Source organism: Silurus aristotelis (assembly GCF_946808225.1).
Source record: "Silurus aristotelis genome assembly, chromosome: 28".
Taxonomy (NCBI): domain Eukaryota; kingdom Metazoa; phylum Chordata; class Actinopteri; order Siluriformes; family Siluridae; genus Silurus; species Silurus aristotelis.
This window is the reverse complement of record NC_139601.1, coordinates 1,809,723-1,828,050: the sequence shown is the minus strand read 5'-3', so window position 1 is coordinate 1,828,050 and position 18,328 is coordinate 1,809,723. Positions and strand designations below refer to the sequence as shown.

Genomic DNA, 18,328 nt, shown 5'->3' with positions numbered 1-18,328 from the left:
CAGTAAATATAGATAATAAAGTACCTTTAGGCTGCACCCGCGATCTTTATTAGTACTGGTGTAATTTTTGTCGTCTTGCGAATCATCAGAAAAGATTCCTGAGCTGATGGCGCTGAATGAGAACCTAGTGGATGCCACTATTAAAGTGTACGCCACTATCACTTCTGGCCTTCTGCCCACTCCAGCCAAATCACACTACACATTCAACCTGCGTGACCTGTCCAAGGTCTTCCAGGGGTTGCTCATGGCTGAAGCTGGAAAGATCCAGGTAAAGTAAACACATCTTGAATTACATGGAACGTGGTGTTTGAGATTGGCTGAAAGAGAGGAGCTTGTTCCAAGGTTAGTCCAGCACTTTAAAGTTATAATATTTTAACCACAGTGCCTGTGTCTTGACCTAGGACAAGGTCCAGCTTCTCCGGTTGTGGTACCACGAGAGCTGCCGGGTGTTCCAGGACAGACTTGTGAATCAGGAGGATAGGGACTGGTTTGATAAGCTACTCCAGGAGTGCATCGAGGAGTTCGACTGCAACTTTCAGGAGGTGGTACCCTGCCAACCGGTCCTTTTCGGTGACTTTATAAACCCTGGTAGTGATACCAAAGTGTATCAGCTCATCGAGGACATAGAGAAGGTTGGACCCTCACTGTTATCTCAGTATTTTTATCTCAGTATTAAAATAGCACAGATTTTGTCTTTGAAGATACTATTTTGATATGCTTTTTTTAATGCATTTCTTTCTTTTCTTTCAACATCTCTTTGCCTTATTTTCAGCTTTCTAGAGTAATGGAGGAATACATGGATGACTATAACCAGATCAGCACCACTAAGATGAAGCTAGTTCTCTTTATGGACGCCATCCAGCACGTCTGCCGTATATCCCGCATTCTGCGCCAGCCGCTGGGAAACGCTCTTCTGCTAGGAGTCGGTGGCAGCGGGCGCCAGTCCCTCACCAAACTCGCCTCGCACATGTAAGAGACAAATCGAGATTGCACAGGTTTTTCTCTCGAGTACATATGGAGTAGGAACACACATGCAGACGGTTACATCTAGCTTCTGCACAAAAAGGACTTTAACATTTTTTATTTCAAAGCAGAAGCATTAATACACCAGCAGTCATTAAAAAGTCATTAGAGTTCCATATCTAAGCACTGAGTACATGTGCAGGATCCCACAAGTCATTATTTTGGTGAGAACAAAGAAGGCATGTATAGGAAATTGAAGCCAATTAGTGTTATTACTGGTCACAGATAATGTAAAGCAGCTCTTATTATACAGCGGAGAACCTAATGATGTGGTCACACATGTTGGACATTAGAGGTTAAAGTGCTGATAGGTTTTCCTCGTCGTCTTTCGACGCATGTGAATGCACACACACTGCAAATGACTATCTGCTATTACGCTGCCCACGTGGAAAAGAAAGGCTTGTGACAATGCCTATTGGTACATCTACTAATCTGTGTTTTTTTTTTTTATTCGGCTCAGAGGCTTTTTTAATTACTGTTTATTTTGACGTTTTCAGTGATAGAAAGTCTCTGACATAGTGCATTCTAGAATTTCCAGAAGGTTTTTTTTTTATTTTTCAAGAATTCAATTGTATTTCAGAAGAACTGTATTTGAACATCATGCACGCTCAAATGTCATGCTATGCTGTTTTGTTACACAACTCTGATTGTGTTGTGTTCTTTTGTGCTATAAGATCAGACTACGAGTGCTTCCAGATCGAGCTATCAAAGAACTACGGAGTGCCGGAGTGGAGAGAGGATATTAAGAATATCATGATGAAGGCCGGTCTCAACGACGTTCAGATCACCTTCCTCTTTGTCGACACCCAGGTAAACTTTAAGGCTGAATAAGCTGAAAGATTTTAATCAGATGAAAACACTGAAAAAAACTTGTACTCATGCGTGCTGCTTTTCAGATCAAAAGCGAGACGTTCCTGGAGGACGTTAATAACATCCTGAACTCGGGCGATGTGCCAAACCTGTACAGTGGAGACGAACAGGAGAGGATCATGATAGCCATGAAGCCCGTGGTGCAAGAACTCGGCATGCAACCAACCAAGGCAAACCTCATGGCCGCCTACGTCAGGAGAGTCCGCAGCAACATCCACACCGTGCTGTGCATGAGGTTTGCCTGCTCATCAAACATTCTTTAGGGAACTAATCCGACAAATATATTCAAATATTGGACTAGTGTGTGTTAGTTTTCTCAGTGTATAACAAATTAGGGGTTGCCAGATTCATTAGTTTAACTCCTGGCATTATATGTCACATAAATAATTGAATCTAATCAAGTATTACAGTGAAATATCCTTAACTGCATCTGTGTCTCCTATTCAAGTCCGATAGGTGAAGTATTTCGTGCCAGACTCAGGCAGTTCCCCTCTCTGGTCACATGCTGTACTATTGACTGGTTCAGCGCCTGGCCAGAGGAGGCCTTGCAGTCTGTTGCAGCATCCTTTCTTAATGATTTACCTGAACTGGAGGCCAGTCCTGCTGCCATGTGTGGCATGGTGAGAGAAAGTGTTTGTGAGTGTGTACGTATAGTATGTGTGCGGCGTATAAATTAAATAGCGTGCAAACGATATCCTCTGTTTTTAGACTGCGATGTGTGTAGAGATCCACGAGATGGTGGCTCGGAAGTGCGAACAGTACCGTGCCGAACTCTCCCGCCATAACTACGTCACACCCAAGAGCTACCTGGAGTTGCTCAGTATCTTCTCAGCCCTGATTGGCTGTAAGAAGCAGGAACTGCATTCGGCTCGCCAGAGGATGAAAGTGGGACTGGACAAGGTGACCTCAATGTAGACAAAACGGTTTGTTATAAGGCGGGTTTTTACATTCTGACTCTGTGGTGTAACGTCTTTGTGTCCTGTGTGTGCATGTGTGTGTGTGTTGTAGCTCTTAAGCACAGCTGAGGATGTAAGTAAGATGCAGGAGGAACTGGAAACAATGAGACCTCAACTGGAAGAAGCAGCCAAAGACACCGTCATCACCATGGAAAAAATCAAGGTATTTTACATCTTTATATAATACATTTAATAATTTAAATAATTTGTTATTGCCAAGAAATATATATATATATATATATATATATATATATATATATATATATATATATATATATATATATATATATATATATATATATATATATATAATGTGTGTGTGTGTGTGTGTGTGTGTGTGTGTGTGTATACATAGCAAGACACACTGGTTGCAGAGGAGACCCGTGTGGCAGTACAGGCCGAGGAAGCGAAGGCATCTGAGAAGGCCAAGATAGCCAGTGCATATGCTGCAGATGCCCAGCAAAACCTTGATAAAGCTCTGCCTGCGCTGGATGACGCTTTAGCCAGCCTCAAATCGCTCAACAAGAACGATGTCACTGAGGTGATGCTCAATCCTTCCAAAGATCTCACATTACAATTCAACAGGTCAAAGTGTACAGTTGATCTTTAACCGTTGCCATATTTAAAATGTGTGTGTGTGTATGTGTGTATTTTGTGTTGTCCAGGTGAGGGCGATGCAAAGACCCCCTCAAGGTGTGAAGCTGGTCATCGAGGCAGTCTGCATCCTGAAGGGCATTAAACCCAAAAAAGTAGCTGGAGAAAAGCCAGGGAGCAAAGTGGACGATTACTGGGAACCCGGGAAAGGACTCCTGCAGGATCCTGGAAAATTCTTAGACAGTCTGCTGAAGTTTGACAGGGTAACACCAAAGTCCACACACACACACACACACACACACACACACACACACACACACTCACCCTACATGCTGCAAGTTTGTAACCAAAGAATTTCTTGCGTTGTATAGTGTAGTGTTGTGTAGTGTGTAGTGTATAATAGTGTAATAATGTGTAGTATAGTGTTGTGTAGTATAGTGTAGTGTGTAATGTAGTGTTGTGTAGGATAGTGTAGTATTTCCGTCTGTCTCTCTCTCTCTCTCTCTCTCTCTCTCTCTCTCTCTCTCTCTCTCTCTCTATAATTTATACTATATTTTCTATAGCTGTACTTGTGCTTTGATCAGATTTCCTTTGATTTGGAATAAACCGTGCACATGCCTGTCAATCTGATCCCTGTGTACCTTCTGAACTTGCCTGTCTGTTCACTATGACATATTATAAACACCACGATTGAGTGCGTTTGGGGAAAAAATCTATTTGTCATATATACGTTTTCATCATTTCTTCAGGACAACATTCCAGATCCTGTGATCAAGTTGCTGCAGCCGTACATAGACAATGAGGAGTTTCATCCAGCTGCCATAGCTAAAGTCTCCAGGGCCTGTACATCCATCTGTCTGTGGGTGCGCGCTATGCATGGGTACCATTTTGTGGCCAAATCCGTAGAGCCCATACGGGTGAGAACTTGCATCACATTGCTGCCCCCTGTGGGACATATATTAGTACTGCGACGACTCTGCAATATTTTAAATGTGTGTTGTATGTGTTTGAGCAGAAAGCCCTAGCTGGGGCCCAGGAGGACCTGGAGGTAACTCAGAATATTCTGAAGGAGGCCAAAGGAAAGCTCGAGGCGGTCGAGGAGGGCATTGCAGCACTGCAGGCCAAGTATCAAGAGTGTCTAGCCAAGCGTGACGAGCTTGAGAGCAAGTGCCAGCTGTGTGAAAACAGACTGATTCGTGCAGACAAGGTGAGCTGGGACAAGAACAAGCACACACCTGTATCCTTTTCACCAAACACACATTGGTCCAATTTATTTGGACAACACACATCTCTTCAGTTAAATGATACAATGAAATGATCAAACAGGGCCAACAAATGGCTCTAACTTCACCCCCACAACTTATGAAATAGGTGTTTCATTGTTCTAGCCCCTGTGTTTAGTGTGTACATGCTAAAGCCACATGTTACACAAGAAAATCTGTGTGTGTGTGTGTGATTTAGCTGATTACTGGTCTTGCCGATGAGAAGGTGCGCTGGAAGGAAACAGTGCTGCATTTGGAGTACCTGGTGAATAATGTAGCTGGTGATGTGCTGCTGTCTGCAGGATACGTCGCCTACCTCGGACCTTTTACAGTGAGTATGCATGCACGTGTTCCGTGCATGTACGTGTGCTGCGTAATGTGTTCCTGACTGCAAATGCAAGAGTATGGCAAGTACGCTCTGATGTAGTGTTTCGTCTGAGAGATTTCGTGTGTCTGCTATGGAGTGTTAGCGCCTTGAGGTTGTAGACATGAGTGATGCACGCAGCTGGGTGTTTATATCGCTTTTAAAAGTGTTTAAATGTGCTTGTGTGTGTGTGTGTGTGTGTGTGTGTGTGTGTGTGTGTGTGTGTGTGTGTGTGTGTGTGTGTGTGTGTGCATTCTCCAGGGGGAGTATCGGGCGTCCATGTTTGAGGAGTGGCTCCGTGGTTGTAAGGATCGGCAGGTCCCTCACACATCTGATCCCAGCCTCATCAACACACTCGGAGACAGAGTCAAAATCCGTTCCTGGCAGGTCAGAACCACACACACCTTCTCAAAAACTCGCAACAAAATTTGCAATGTTACTGATTTTGCTGTTTGCTTGTTTTTTTTCATTTCATCATCTGCATACACTACTTATGTGTGTATGTGTGTGTGTGTGTGTGTGTGTGTGTGTGTGTGTGTGTTTGTGTAGATTGCCGGTTTGCCAAAAGACAACCTCTCTGTGGAAAATGGAGTGATCACTCAGTACTCTCAGCGCTGGTCTCTGTTCATCGATCCTCAGGGTCAGGCCAATAAATGGATCAAGACCATGGCGAGTGCTAAGAAACACCTATGCTGTCATACCTCGCTGTCACACACGTTTTGACTGACTAAACCCTAAACAACGGTTTCACCTCTGTCTTTGCAGGAACGGGATAATGGACTGGATGTGATGAAGCTGAGCGACCGCGACTTCCTGCGCAGTTTGGAAAACGCCATTCGGTTCGGGAAGCCGTGTCTGCTGGAGAATGTGGGAGAGGAGCTGGACCCGGCGCTGGACCCTGTTCTAATGCGACAGGTACCACACAGACGCACACTTATTCTCTCAGGAGCTTCTTTAGGTTCTTTACAGCAAAGAAAGCTACAAATTCGACACAATATGCAACCAAACCCACAAATACATCAATCACAAACCTGCATTTAACAGAGAAGGATTCAAAACGGTACGGTTCAGTTCAAAGACTGGACCGTACCATTTTAGGTGACTCCCATCAGCAGAACTACAAAATTCTTCTACAAGTGTTACTTTCTCTAACTGTGTGTGGTTTTGTGTGTGTGTGTGTGTGTGTGTGTGTGTGTGTGTGTGTGTGTGTGTGTGTGTGTGTGTGTGTGCAGACCTTTAAGCAGCAGGGCAGTACAGTACTGAAGTTAGGTGACAATGTCATTCCCTACCACAACGACTTCAAGATGTACATCACCACTAAGCTTCCTAATCCACACTATTCCCCTGAGATCTCCACCAAAGTCACCCTAATCAACTTCACCCTCTCGCCAAGGTGCAGCTAAGATCACAAGACCGTGCAGCTCAAATGCATTGCCAACACATATTAATTAATATAGAACGTTAGAGTCTTATAGTAAAGCAACCTGTATACTGTGCAGCGGCTTGCAGGACCAGTTGCTGGGCCGTGTGGTGGCTGAGGAGAGACCCGATCTGGAGGACGCCAAGAACCAGTTGATTGTAAGCAACGCACTTATGAAGCAGGAACTGAAGGAGATTGAGGACCAGATCCTGCTCAGGCTCAGCTCATCAGAGGGTAACCCTGTCGATGATGAGGAGCTCATACGAGTTCTGGGAGCCTCCAAGATCAAAGCTGGGGAGATACAGGTCTGTCAGCATACTAGAGAAATATCCCGAGCAAAGCTAAAGACATCCATATTTACCTATCTAGCCCCAGTTCGTCTGTTAAAATGCTCAAAACCATGTGATTTTTCAGGGGTTAATTTAAGAGTGACTCCTTTAAAGCTTCAGTGTTGCTCATTTCCTGGCTGGAAAGTTTTCATTTGAAAGCTTAATGAGCAGTTTGTTCATTTTGTATATTTGTGGGTTTCAGTTTGCTTAATTTTTGGTGTTTTATTTTATGTATTAAATAAAGACTTCTTTAATACTTATATTATTACTATAATGTGGCAGGCCAAAGTGATGGTGGCGGAGGAAACTGAGCGAGACATTGACGCCACACGCCAGGAGTACGTCCCTGTGGCTGTGCGCACCCAAATCCTCTTCTTCTGTGTGTCGGACTTGTCCAATGTGGACCCCATGTATCAGTATTCTCTTGAGTGGTTCCTAAGGATCTTCTTGGCAGGCATCGCTAACTCGGAACGTGCAGGTAGAGCACATGCTCACACGATCTCATCATCCTATTCATCATCACATCAGTCTAATTGTGTGTAGGTTTTTAAAACCACAATACGATGCAATAATCTGCAGTATCAAAGGTGTGTCAGAGACCTACATATGTAACTATTTGTATAATGATATGTACACTTAAGATATAATGCTAATATGTATACATTGTGTGTTAGTACACATTGTGTGTTAGTACTCTTTTGTCACTTCCAGCTCAGTTCAGATTGTAGCAAAGCCGAGTGCTTTTTACACGATTACATGCTCATCATCTAAAAATGACTGTTATCCAACACCTCCAGTCGCTGCTCCCTGAGGAGCTCAGTCACTCGCTGATACGTATAAAACGTTTGTGCCGAACTGAAACAATGAACACTGAAAACATGGCGGTTCTGAAAGCACCAGAGTTTATTAGATAAAAGCTATAATGAAGTCGCTAATAAAAGGGGCGGCTGTCAATATAAGGGCATTTAGTCAGAGGAACAATCAAAAGCGCAAGAGTAGCGATCAACTCGATGCTGCCATGGTTGGATGGTGTTCTCTTGCTGATGCGATTCAGTCCATGTTTAAAAGAGATTTGTTTATATTTATTGCTTTCTTTGGATAGCTAATGCCTTCATGTCGAATGTATTTTCTCAGACATCCTGGAGCAGCGCATCATCAACATTAACGAGTACTTCACCTTCAGCCTCTTCAGCAACGTGTGCCGCAGCCTGTTCGAGAAGCACAAGCTCATGTTCGCCTTCCTGCTGTGCGTTCGCATCATGATGAACAAAAATCTGATTGATATGGTGAGGAAAAAAAGAAATCTCCTGGCCACTCTGGCTTTTCTGGCATTAGGTGCCGGAATGTCCGCTAGTCTCCTATGCATATTTATATCACATTATACAATGGGACTGATTTACCTTTATTTGAATGTGTCCAGGCTGAGTGGAAGTTCATGTTGTCAGGAGGTACAAGCCTTCAACAGGAGCCAAACCCAGCGCCCACGTGGTTATCAGAGAGGGCATGGCAGGACATCATGGCCCTTAGTTCTCTGCCCAACTTTACAGGCCTGACACAGACCTTCTCCAGAGATGAAGCTGAATACAGGAGGATCTTTGACAGCAGCCAGCCACACCGGTATCCTCTCACACCTACACATATCTATACATTTTTCTTTATACGTATGTGTATTAATTCATTGTTCTGTACTTGTGTGTGTACAGCGAGCCTCTTCCAGAAGAGTGGGAGAACAAGCTGGACAGTTTTCAGCGGATGTTAGTGCTGCGCTGTCTGCGTGTCGATTGCCTCACACACGGCCTGCAGGACTTTGTGTCAGCACAGCTTGGGCAGCGCTTCATCGAGCCTCAGGTTCACAATGTCTATACTTTCTGATACCTTAATCGATTCTAGAGCTCTGTGTTGATTTTCCATTTACATCAAACGTAGTTGATCATCAGTGATGGTTGCATGTTTGACAAGTTTCACGTTTTTAACGTTGTAGAGCAGGCGTATTGTTAGCACAGTTCCCTATAATTTATAGCAGAAAGATGGAAGTGATGCATCGCTGCGTTAAAACTATTCAAATTCATGCAGAAAAGGATTACAAAAATGTATTTGCGGATGAGAAATTTTAGCTAGTTGCATTGACACACACGTCCGCCAATTAAATCCGTCCGTGTGTAAACATGCCAAAAGTTCAGTATGATGTCCTGAAGATTTACGTCATTTAAACACCATAATTACTTTAAAACATTTACAAGGATATTTTGTCTTCATGATCTATGTTGAGTTTGGTTTCACTATTAATAAACATACATTTGTATAAAGCATCCATATTTGTTCATGAACATGTTGATTAGAGTATTAAAGACTAGAAAAGTATTAATTTGAGGTACATTTAGAACAGATAAAAATGTGCGCGAGACATGACGAGACATGACAATCATGCTATTAATCACAATTCAATATTTTATCAATTGTATATTAATATATATATTAGTATTAATGTATATATTAGTTGTGGTGCAATGGATCACAAAACTCAAGGTTCAGATCACATTACAGTTTTCGAGTCTTGGATCCGTAAAAAAGTTGTACTATGTACGTATATTAATACGTTCTTCGTTATGTCCTCTGTCTTTCTTAGACGTCTGACCTGTCTGCGGTATTTAATGAGTCATCTGTGTCCACTCCGCTTATCTTTGTGCTATCACCTGGCACCGATCCTGCAGCCGACCTCTACAAGTTTGCCGACGTCATGAAGTTCTCCAAGAAAATGAGCGCCATCTCACTAGGCCAGGGGCAGGTAGGAACCAAACAGTTTTGTTTCAGCAGGTGTCCAGGGGTTATAAGTCCAATCTGGCTAGTTAGTCGTTAATTTAATTCACAGTGTAAACTAAGATGTTTATCCAGCTCCGTGTGCAGCTGGATGTTGGCTCATGTTTAAAACTTAAAACAAAAGATAGAGTAGGAATTGGCTTTTAGCCTAGCAGACCTTTCTACAAAGCAGTAATATCATACAGCATTTTTCTCCACTGTGCTGCTAATGATCAAATTTAGGTCACTTTCCAAAGATCTGCTAGATTCCTAATAAGCTCAGGACACTGACCTGTGCATTCAGTTTCTAACTAAGGCTCCATAATAAACAAGAACAGGCCTGAGGTCACGCCAATATGCATGAGACCTCTAATGCTAATTTGGGATAGGGATTCGCATGTCATTCCGTAATAAATATGATGATTCAGGTCGGTTGGCATTCCTCTACACATATGCACAAGACGCCAAGCCAAATGAACATGGCGTCAATGGAAGAGAACATTCTAGAGGCTTCCTGCCCATGACATTCAGATGCTGTGTGTCAGCTTAATATACGTGCTGGAGAATGCTGACTAAGCACCACAGTCTTTGTTTTATAGTCTGCAAAGATTCCCAATGTTGGTATAATGTGCGAGTAGAATAGGAGGGACACAAGGTTTTCAGAGCAGCTCCCGTACAGAAATAAAGATTCAGACATATTTTTATTTTCGCGTGAGCACGAGGTCACAACACAATTTACAGGAATGTACATAATTCGTTCATTTATTCATCATTAATTATTTGCCTTGTCAGTGATATTTTTTAAAAAGAGCCAACTAAATAAATCCAAAAACACCGTATAGTGTTACACACACATTTTATATATAAATATAGGCTTTATGAATGCGATATTAATATTAGATTATTGATTAGGTCTTTGGAATAGAGCTGAATATTTTTTAAACCTGAACGCAATCTCACAGTAGTGGATTTTTTATATGTGCAGTCTGTAACCCTGCTTTTTCCTGTCTGTTTTTCCTTTACGTTTGCTTGTTGGGTGCCGTAGACAGCTCTCAGGATGTTCCTAATTTCATGCTTGTAGACTGTTTGGGCTGCGTTTTGTCCTGTTTCTGATTGTTTTGTCTAGTCAGCATGTTTTCATGACTTGGTCTTATTTCAGTGTCAGGGCATTGTTTCTTTTTTTTTGTGATTTGCGAAGTTCTCCAACATTCTTGGCCTTGTCTTTCCTGAGTGGAACTTCTCCCAAAGGAAATGACCATTTAACTATTCATCTCCATTAGTGGAAGATCAAACGCAATGACGGATCGCAGATGTTTCACGTTGAATGTTTTTTGTTGAACCCTTCATGTGCGTCTAGTTTTGTTGATAATGTCGGCTGAGTGTTTTAAAGTCTGTGGCTTGTAGCTGGAGTGCGTGTTTGCTGGTTGTAAAATTTTCTATGTTTGTGTGTTTGTGTGTGTGTGTGTGTGTGTGTGTGTGTGTGTGTGTGTGTGTGTGTGTGTACATGTCAGGGTCCCTGGGCTGAATCGATGATGCAGTGTGCGATGGAAAAGGGGCAGTGGGTATTTTTCCAGAACTGCCACCTGGCACCCAGCTGGATGCCCACTCTGGAGAGACTCATCGAGAACATCAACCCTGACAAGGTTAGCTACTTACGACACATGTGTGTGTGTGTGTGTGTGTGTGTGTGTGTGTGTGTGTGTGTGTTTGTAAATATACACTGGACATGTGCATATTCATGGCTGCATGTGCGAGTACAAATACATTTGTTCAAAAACAACATGAAGCATTTCGTTAATTAGGTAATTATCTTAACAACAGGACATTTGTTTAATTGAAGCAGCACTAAAAGCAACCATTTCATGTTTTTTGTGTGTTTGTGTGTGTGTGTGTGTGTGTGTGTGTGTGTCTCAGGTCCATCATGACTTTCGTCTATGGCTTACGAGTTTGCCCAGCAACCAATTCCCGGTCTCCATCCTTCAAAACAGCTCCAAGATGACCATCGAACCTCCACGAGGCATCAAGGCCAACCTACTGAAGACCTACCTGAGCCTGAGTGATGACTTTCTCAACTCCTGCTCCAAGGTGCAACAACCCCCCCTAGCCCGACCCCCCCTCCACCCACCCACACACACACACACACACACACACACACACACACACACACACACACACACACACACACACACACATATACACAGAAATTTAAATCTACTTCACTAACCTATTCTGTCTGTTTTTCCTCTCTCGCTTTTTTTTTACCTCTCTATCTTTCTCGCTCAGGCTGCAGACTTCAGGTGTCTGTTGTTGTCTCTTTGTCTGTTTCACGGAAACGCTATCGAGCGCAGGAAATTCGGTCCGCTGGGTTTCAACATTCCGTATGAATTTACCGACGGAGACCTTCGCATCTGCATCAGCCAACTCAAAATGTTCCTTGATGAATACCAGGACATTCCTTACAAGGCAAGCACATTTGTGAACGTGCACACACACACACACACACACACGCGCGCACACATGAATTATCGCTACTATTACGATGGTAACAGATGTGCTGTATCTCCTTTAAAATGGGTCCTGGCTAAAACAATATATCTGAAAAGCACACAAGTGCTCCCATAAAAAATAAAAAAGTTGAAAAGAGAGGAAAACATTCCACCATCCTTCTATTTCCTTTCTTTCACATTTTAACACATAACAGGGCAGTTTGTATTTCGGACTTATATGTGGAACAAAACAGAACGCTACATAGGTTTTAAGGATGAAATGGTTGTCCCGCTGCAGAAACGTTACTCGGCTACTTCTCACAAATCACACGCCTGAATAACTTTTCTCATAAGTGAACCGCGTGTCCAAACTCTGGGCCTACCGTTCAATAGGAAAGCCATCCATGACTTTCGTTCTACCATATCTGCATTTATTTTAAGGCTTTATCTCTCTGTGTCTAGGTTCTGAAGTACACAGCTGGTGAGATCAACTATGGGGGTCGTGTGACCGATGACTGGGATCGCCGCTGCATCATGAACGTGTTGGAGGACTTCTACTGTCCCGCCGTGCTGAACCCTGGGCACGTCTACTCGCCCTCAGGAGAATACCGCCAGATCGGCACAGACCTCAACGTCAAGGTTTACTTTAAATCTGTTTATTTATCGGATATGCACAAACACACGGTACAGCGACACTGTGCACTGCGCAGCAGTTCCTATTCTCTACTCGTATCTGCTGTACGTGTCAATATTTACATGCTGTACTCACTAAGGAGAGCAGTACATCTCCATGACAGCAGTTTTCCTGATCATTTCCGGCATTGATGTGATGTGTGTCTTAGTCACACATGTGGTCTAAAATTCTAGCAAAAGGACAAATCGGGCTGCTTTGTCCATAATATACTTGGACACTTATACTCTTAAACCAGGTGTAAATATATTTCACTAAAATGACTTAAAAGTTTTCAATCTTGAATAGATCATGTTGGCTAATGATAAGCATTTAACACTAATACACACCCATTAAATTTTTTGGGATTTATTTATTAGGCAGCAAGTGTACATTTGGTCCTCAAAGTTGACGTGTTAGAAGCAGGAAAAATAAGCGAGCGTAAGGATTTGAGAGACTTGGAGAAATTGTGACGTCTAGACGACTGGGTCAGAGCATCTCCAAAACGAGTCAGAAATGTTCTAGCAGCAAACATGGAAACCAACACAATGTCTGATCGGTGTAAATTATTGGTTAAATAATTACTGAAGATGTCTGTGTTTGACAAGACAGAAATCTGTAAATGGTTACTTTAGTTGAAATTTTATAACTACTTGTGGTCAAAATGTATCTCACAGTGTGGATTTCTATTTAGTAGAAATTGTTAAAGGGTTTTTCCATATGATAAACTTACAGTATCTGACCTGTGGATTGTAATGTATCGTTTGCAGGGCTACCTGTCGTACATCCGCGGCCTGCCGATCAATGACACGCCAGAGATCTTCGGCCTGCATGACAACGGCAACATCAGTTTTGCCCAGAATGAGACTTTTGCATTGTTGGGTGCTGTGCTCCAACTGCAGCCTCGAGCTGCTGCCAGTGGGGGTAAAGCCAGAGAAGAGGTACTGAGTAACCCTTAAGTCAGTTTTAGCTCCCCTGCAAAAGGCTTATAAACTAAAGACAATGTGTATAATTATATATATATATATTCCTGTATTTGAATATACAGTGTAAATACATACTGTATAAATAAAATGAAACTAAAGGTCAGAGTTTTACTGTTTTGTAGATAGTCGAAGAGATTGTGACAGGAATTGCCCAGAAGATCCCCAGTTCCTTTGACATCCAGGAAATCATTACCAGATACCCAGTGATGTATGAGGAGTCTATGAACACTGTACTGATTCAGGAAGTAATAAGGTACATCCTTACACTTTATCCACACTTTAAATAGAGGAAATGGCTGTATGTATACACTGTAATAACATTATTATAGCGAACTGAAGGGATAATGTATTACTATAATGTGTTTTTTTGTAGTAGAATTATTTTAGATTCCTTACTTAAAGACTAACTGGTTTTTTTTGCAAGGCGAACAATTTTGTACACATTCATTTTCTTTTCTTCGTCTCTCTTTTCTCAGATATATTTTTTTACTTTGCCAGTGACTTAATCCCATTTACAATAATGCCCTGATTTCTCTCTCTCTCTCTCTCTCTTTTAGATATAATAAGTTGTTAGCAGTCATCACACAGAGTCTCAGTGATCTGGTGAAGGCTCTGAAAGGTTTGGTGGTGATGTCATCTGAGCTTGAGCTCATGGCCAACAGTCTGTTCATCAACGCAGTTCCAGAAATGTGGCAGGCCAAGGCAAGAATCTGTCCTCCTCGTTCCTTCTCCCTCTGTCTTATTTTCTCTCAGTTTAACTCTCTCAGACACATCCATTTGATTTTAGAGAGACTGAGAGTCTAATTTTATACATGGAATTGTTTACTATTTACACACATTCAAACAGACTCTGTTTTAACCAAAATCTTTCACAGGTGATCCTTTGTATTTGTTTTATTACTGGTGATTGTCTGATGAAATGTCCTTTCCAATAGTTTGGAATTATTAATTATTGTTCCAGTTTCAGTGCTGATTGTGGTTTCTTCTGCAGGCGTACCCTTCTCTAAAGCCGCTGGCCTCCTGGGTATCGGACCTCCTGCAGCGCATCGCTTTCTTGAGTAACTGGATCTCCGGCGGGATCCCGGCTGTCTTCTGGATCAGCGGCTTCTTCTTCCCACAAGCCTTTTTGACGGGAACGCTGCAAAACTTCGCCCGGCGGTCCGTCCTCTCCATCGACAGCATCAGCTTCAGCTTTGAGGTTCATGGCAATCCTTTCACCTCCTTAGCTCGATACTTTAAAAAATCTAATCATTAGAGAGGACATTAGAGGGTTAAAGCCACAATTTTGGGTTATCTTCATAAGAAACACATTTAACGGTGCCTATCAAAGCAGCCGTCTTTATTTGGTAGATGCAGAGGTTATGAAGATATTTTGATGTGTCCTACATTGATTATAGCTGAATTTGTTGCATAACCGACCATTAACCCATTCAACATTGGTCTTAGGACTTGTATAACAATCGCACAAATCACAGAGTGAATCTGAAAGGTGTGTTAGTGTATTGAAGATGAAGTAATGACGCCTAATCGTCTTCTTCCTTCACAGATATTGAAGGAGCCAGCAGCAGATTTGACTGAGCGGCCCGAGACGGGGTGTTACATCCACGGTTTGTTCCTGGAGGGGGCGCGCTGGGACACACACGCCGGCTTGCTGACCGAGTCTCGGCCCAAAGAGCTCTACACTGAGATGGCCATCATCTGGATGGTCCCTACGCCCAACCGCAAACCGCCACAATCCGGCATCTACATCTGCCCCATATACAAAACGCTCACACGTGCAGGTGAGCTCTGTGTGTGTGTGTGTGTGTGTGTGTGTGTGTGTGTGTGTGTGTGTGTGTGGTAGAATGTGAGCTGTATAGAGTTTCAAAAGTTTTAAAAACTCAGTTCTGTGCATGAGGAACTTCTGTTAGGAAACAGGCTAATGTTTTTTTTTCTTTTCTCGTTTTTATGAATGATATCTCATCTGTTTGTTTTCTCTTCCATTTCTCTTTGTCTCTCTGACCTCTCTGTCCCACTCGATATTGTCCCTCTATTATCATTTCCTTTCTCACATGGACTGTCCCACTTTTATCCCTTTCAATCTTTTATTTTTTTATTATCACTTTCTCACTCTCTCTGTCTGTCTTTTTTGTTGTCTTTTTTTAACAGGAACTCTATCCACCACCGGTCACTCCACTAACTACGTAATCGCAGTAGAGCTTCCCACAGACCAAAGCCAGAAGAACTGGATAAAGCAGGGGGTGGCGCTGATATGTGCACTGGATTACTGAAAGCACTTTCAAGATTCAACAATCAAAGGCTGCTTTATTGGCATGACAAATATAAACATTTGTATTGCCAAAGCGCGACTAAAGAATTATGAAACGGAACAAAGGAACAAAGGAACAATTAATAACGGAAATAAAGTCGTTATAAAATAAGAACAATGTAGAGTTTCAGCCAGACTAAATAAATAGAGAAGTAGTTAAAAAAAAAAATCTATAAAATGTCATACAATAGCATATGAGTACACCCCTCAAATTCCTGCAAATATTTTTGTTTATGTTCTCAAGGGACAAAACTATAGAAATGAAACTTGGATATATTTTAGAGTAGTCGATATGCAGTTTGTATATCAGTACATATTTACTGTCCTCTAAAAATAACTCAACATACAGCCATTATTTTCTCAATAGCTGCCAACAAACTTGAGTAAACCTGTGAACATGTCAAAACTGTGTCCATAGTGTCAATATTTTGTGTAGCACCATTGATATTTAGCGCTGCCTTAATCCTCCTGGGCATGGAATCCACCAGAGCTGCACAGGTTGTTGCTGGGATCCTCTTCCACTTCTCCATAATGACATCACTGAGCTTCTGGTTGTCAGACACATGCCGCTTCTTCACCTTCCGCTTAAGGATGCCAAAGTGTCTAATAGGGTCCTGTAGGTGGAGCAGTTTGTCATGGGCTGAGAGGGAGATGATTCGGTTCATTTTTGTGAATAATTCATCTTAAATATGGAGGTATTTGGTGCTTTCAATGAAGAAGTACATCTCGGCTCTGAGAGCAGATAGGACTGTGTGTGTCGCACCGTCTCCACGGCCAGACCGTGTGCACTGAGTCTGTACTTCATCAAGGTGTGGATCAGTTTTGGTGTTCAGGTTTAGTTCAGGTTCTCTGTAGTGTCTGTTAAGGGCCAGAAAACACCCAGTTTTACCCTGGAGTTTAGTTTGGGTTTTCCAGGAGCTCAGGGTGTGTGTGATTTGGCTGATTCTAACTGGGTTTGTAGGTTTCACCTGATCATAAGTCATTTGTGTGTAGGTGTGAGTTGGTGGTGTTTAAGTGTTTGTTGGTGGTGTGTAAGTGTGTGTTGGTGCTGTGTAGTGTGTGTTGGTGGTGTTTAAGTGTGTGTTGGTAGTGTGTAAGTGTGTTGGTGGTTTGTAGGTGTGTGTTGGTGGTTTGTAGGTGTGTGTTGGTGGTGTGTATGTGTGTGTTGGTGGTGTTTAAGTGTGTGTTGGTGATAGGTAGGTGTGTGTTGGTGGTGTGTATGTGTGTGTTGGTGCTGTGTAGGTGTGTGTTGGTGGTGTTTAAGTGTTTGTTGGTAGTGTGTAAGTGTGTGTTGGTGGTTTGTAGGTGTGTGTTGGTGGTTTGTAGGTGTGTGTTGGTGGTTTGTAGGTGTGTGTTGGTGGTGTGTATGTGTGTGTTGGTGCTGTGTAGGTGTGTGTTGGTGGTGTTTAAGTGTGTGTTGGTAGTGTGTAAGTGTGTGTTGGTGGTTTGTAGGTGTGTGTTGGTGGTTTGTAGGTGTGTGTTGGTGGTGTTTAAGTGTGTTGGTAGTGTGTAAGTGTGTGTTGGTGGTTTGTAGGTGTGTGTTGGTGGTTTGTAGGTGTGTGTTGGTGGTGTTTAAGTGTGTGTTGGTAGTGTGTAAGTGTGTGTTGGTGGTTTGTAGGTGTGTGTTGGTGGTTTGTAGGTGTGTGTTGGTGGTGTGTATGTGTGTGTTGGTGGTGTGTAGGTGTGTGTTGGTGCTGTGTAAGTGTGTATGTGTGTGTTGGTGCTGTGTAAGTGTGTGTCGGTGGTGTGTAAGTGTGTGTCGGTGGTGTGTAAGTGTGTGTCGGTGGTGTGTAAGTGTGTGTTAGTGTGGTTGTAGAGCACTAGTGACTCAGGACCATATCTCCCTTTTTGTTTTTCTTTCAAAGACACAGTGTTTAAAGAAGTGAAGTGAAGCTCATTCTGTACTCCTCCTGTAGGTGGAGCAGTTTGTCATGGGCTGAGAGGGAGATGATTCGGTTCATTTTTGTGAATAATTCATCTTAAATATGGAGGTATTTGGTGCTTTCAATGAAGAAATACATCTCGGCTCTGAGAGCAGATAGGACTGTGTGTGTCGCCCCGTCTCCACGGCCAGACCGTGTGCACTGAGTCTGTACTTCATCAAGTTGTGGATCAGTTTTGGTGTTCAGGTTTAGTTCAGGTTCTCTGTAGTGTCTGTTAAGGGCCAGAAAACACCCAGTTTTACCCTGGAGTTTAGTTTGGGTTTTCCAGGAGCTCAGGGTGTGTGTGATTTGGCTGATTCTAACTGGGTTTGTAGGTTTCAC

At 42.6% G+C, this 18,328-nt stretch overlaps 1 protein-coding gene across 2 annotated transcripts in view; it reads left to right on the top strand.

Moving 5' to 3' along the window:
* dnah1 (dynein, axonemal, heavy chain 1) overlaps nucleotides 1-16,470 on the top strand; it is a 35,639-nt gene extending 19,169 nt beyond the window's left edge. For both annotated transcript variants that reach the window (XM_083533776.1, XM_083533777.1), the window contains exons 46-78: nucleotides 90-268; nucleotides 402-632; nucleotides 773-969; nucleotides 1,698-1,833; nucleotides 1,920-2,128; nucleotides 2,342-2,513; nucleotides 2,602-2,793; nucleotides 2,902-3,012; nucleotides 3,205-3,390; nucleotides 3,515-3,706; nucleotides 4,193-4,360; nucleotides 4,459-4,650; nucleotides 4,905-5,036; nucleotides 5,331-5,456; nucleotides 5,619-5,738; nucleotides 5,835-5,984; nucleotides 6,302-6,462; nucleotides 6,569-6,794; nucleotides 7,101-7,296; nucleotides 7,953-8,104; nucleotides 8,239-8,435; nucleotides 8,522-8,666; nucleotides 9,445-9,603; nucleotides 11,126-11,257; nucleotides 11,529-11,699; nucleotides 11,898-12,077; nucleotides 12,563-12,739; nucleotides 13,541-13,711; nucleotides 13,879-14,009; nucleotides 14,314-14,458; nucleotides 14,748-14,954; nucleotides 15,303-15,537; nucleotides 15,905-16,470. In XM_083533776.1, coding sequence (XP_083389902.1) covers nucleotides 90-268; nucleotides 402-632; nucleotides 773-969; nucleotides 1,698-1,833; nucleotides 1,920-2,128; nucleotides 2,342-2,513; nucleotides 2,602-2,793; nucleotides 2,902-3,012; nucleotides 3,205-3,390; nucleotides 3,515-3,706; nucleotides 4,193-4,360; nucleotides 4,459-4,650; nucleotides 4,905-5,036; nucleotides 5,331-5,456; nucleotides 5,619-5,738; nucleotides 5,835-5,984; nucleotides 6,302-6,462; nucleotides 6,569-6,794; nucleotides 7,101-7,296; nucleotides 7,953-8,104; nucleotides 8,239-8,435; nucleotides 8,522-8,666; nucleotides 9,445-9,603; nucleotides 11,126-11,257; nucleotides 11,529-11,699; nucleotides 11,898-12,077; nucleotides 12,563-12,739; nucleotides 13,541-13,711; nucleotides 13,879-14,009; nucleotides 14,314-14,458; nucleotides 14,748-14,954; nucleotides 15,303-15,537; nucleotides 15,905-16,026 — 5,600 coding nt within the window. In that variant the 3' untranslated portion in view covers nucleotides 16,027-16,470. The remainder of the gene's footprint in view (nucleotides 1-89; nucleotides 269-401; nucleotides 633-772; nucleotides 970-1,697; nucleotides 1,834-1,919; nucleotides 2,129-2,341; nucleotides 2,514-2,601; nucleotides 2,794-2,901; nucleotides 3,013-3,204; nucleotides 3,391-3,514; nucleotides 3,707-4,192; nucleotides 4,361-4,458; nucleotides 4,651-4,904; nucleotides 5,037-5,330; nucleotides 5,457-5,618; nucleotides 5,739-5,834; nucleotides 5,985-6,301; nucleotides 6,463-6,568; nucleotides 6,795-7,100; nucleotides 7,297-7,952; nucleotides 8,105-8,238; nucleotides 8,436-8,521; nucleotides 8,667-9,444; nucleotides 9,604-11,125; nucleotides 11,258-11,528; nucleotides 11,700-11,897; nucleotides 12,078-12,562; nucleotides 12,740-13,540; nucleotides 13,712-13,878; nucleotides 14,010-14,313; nucleotides 14,459-14,747; nucleotides 14,955-15,302; nucleotides 15,538-15,904) is intronic.
* The last annotated feature ends 1,858 nt before the right edge of the window (nucleotides 16,471-18,328 follow it).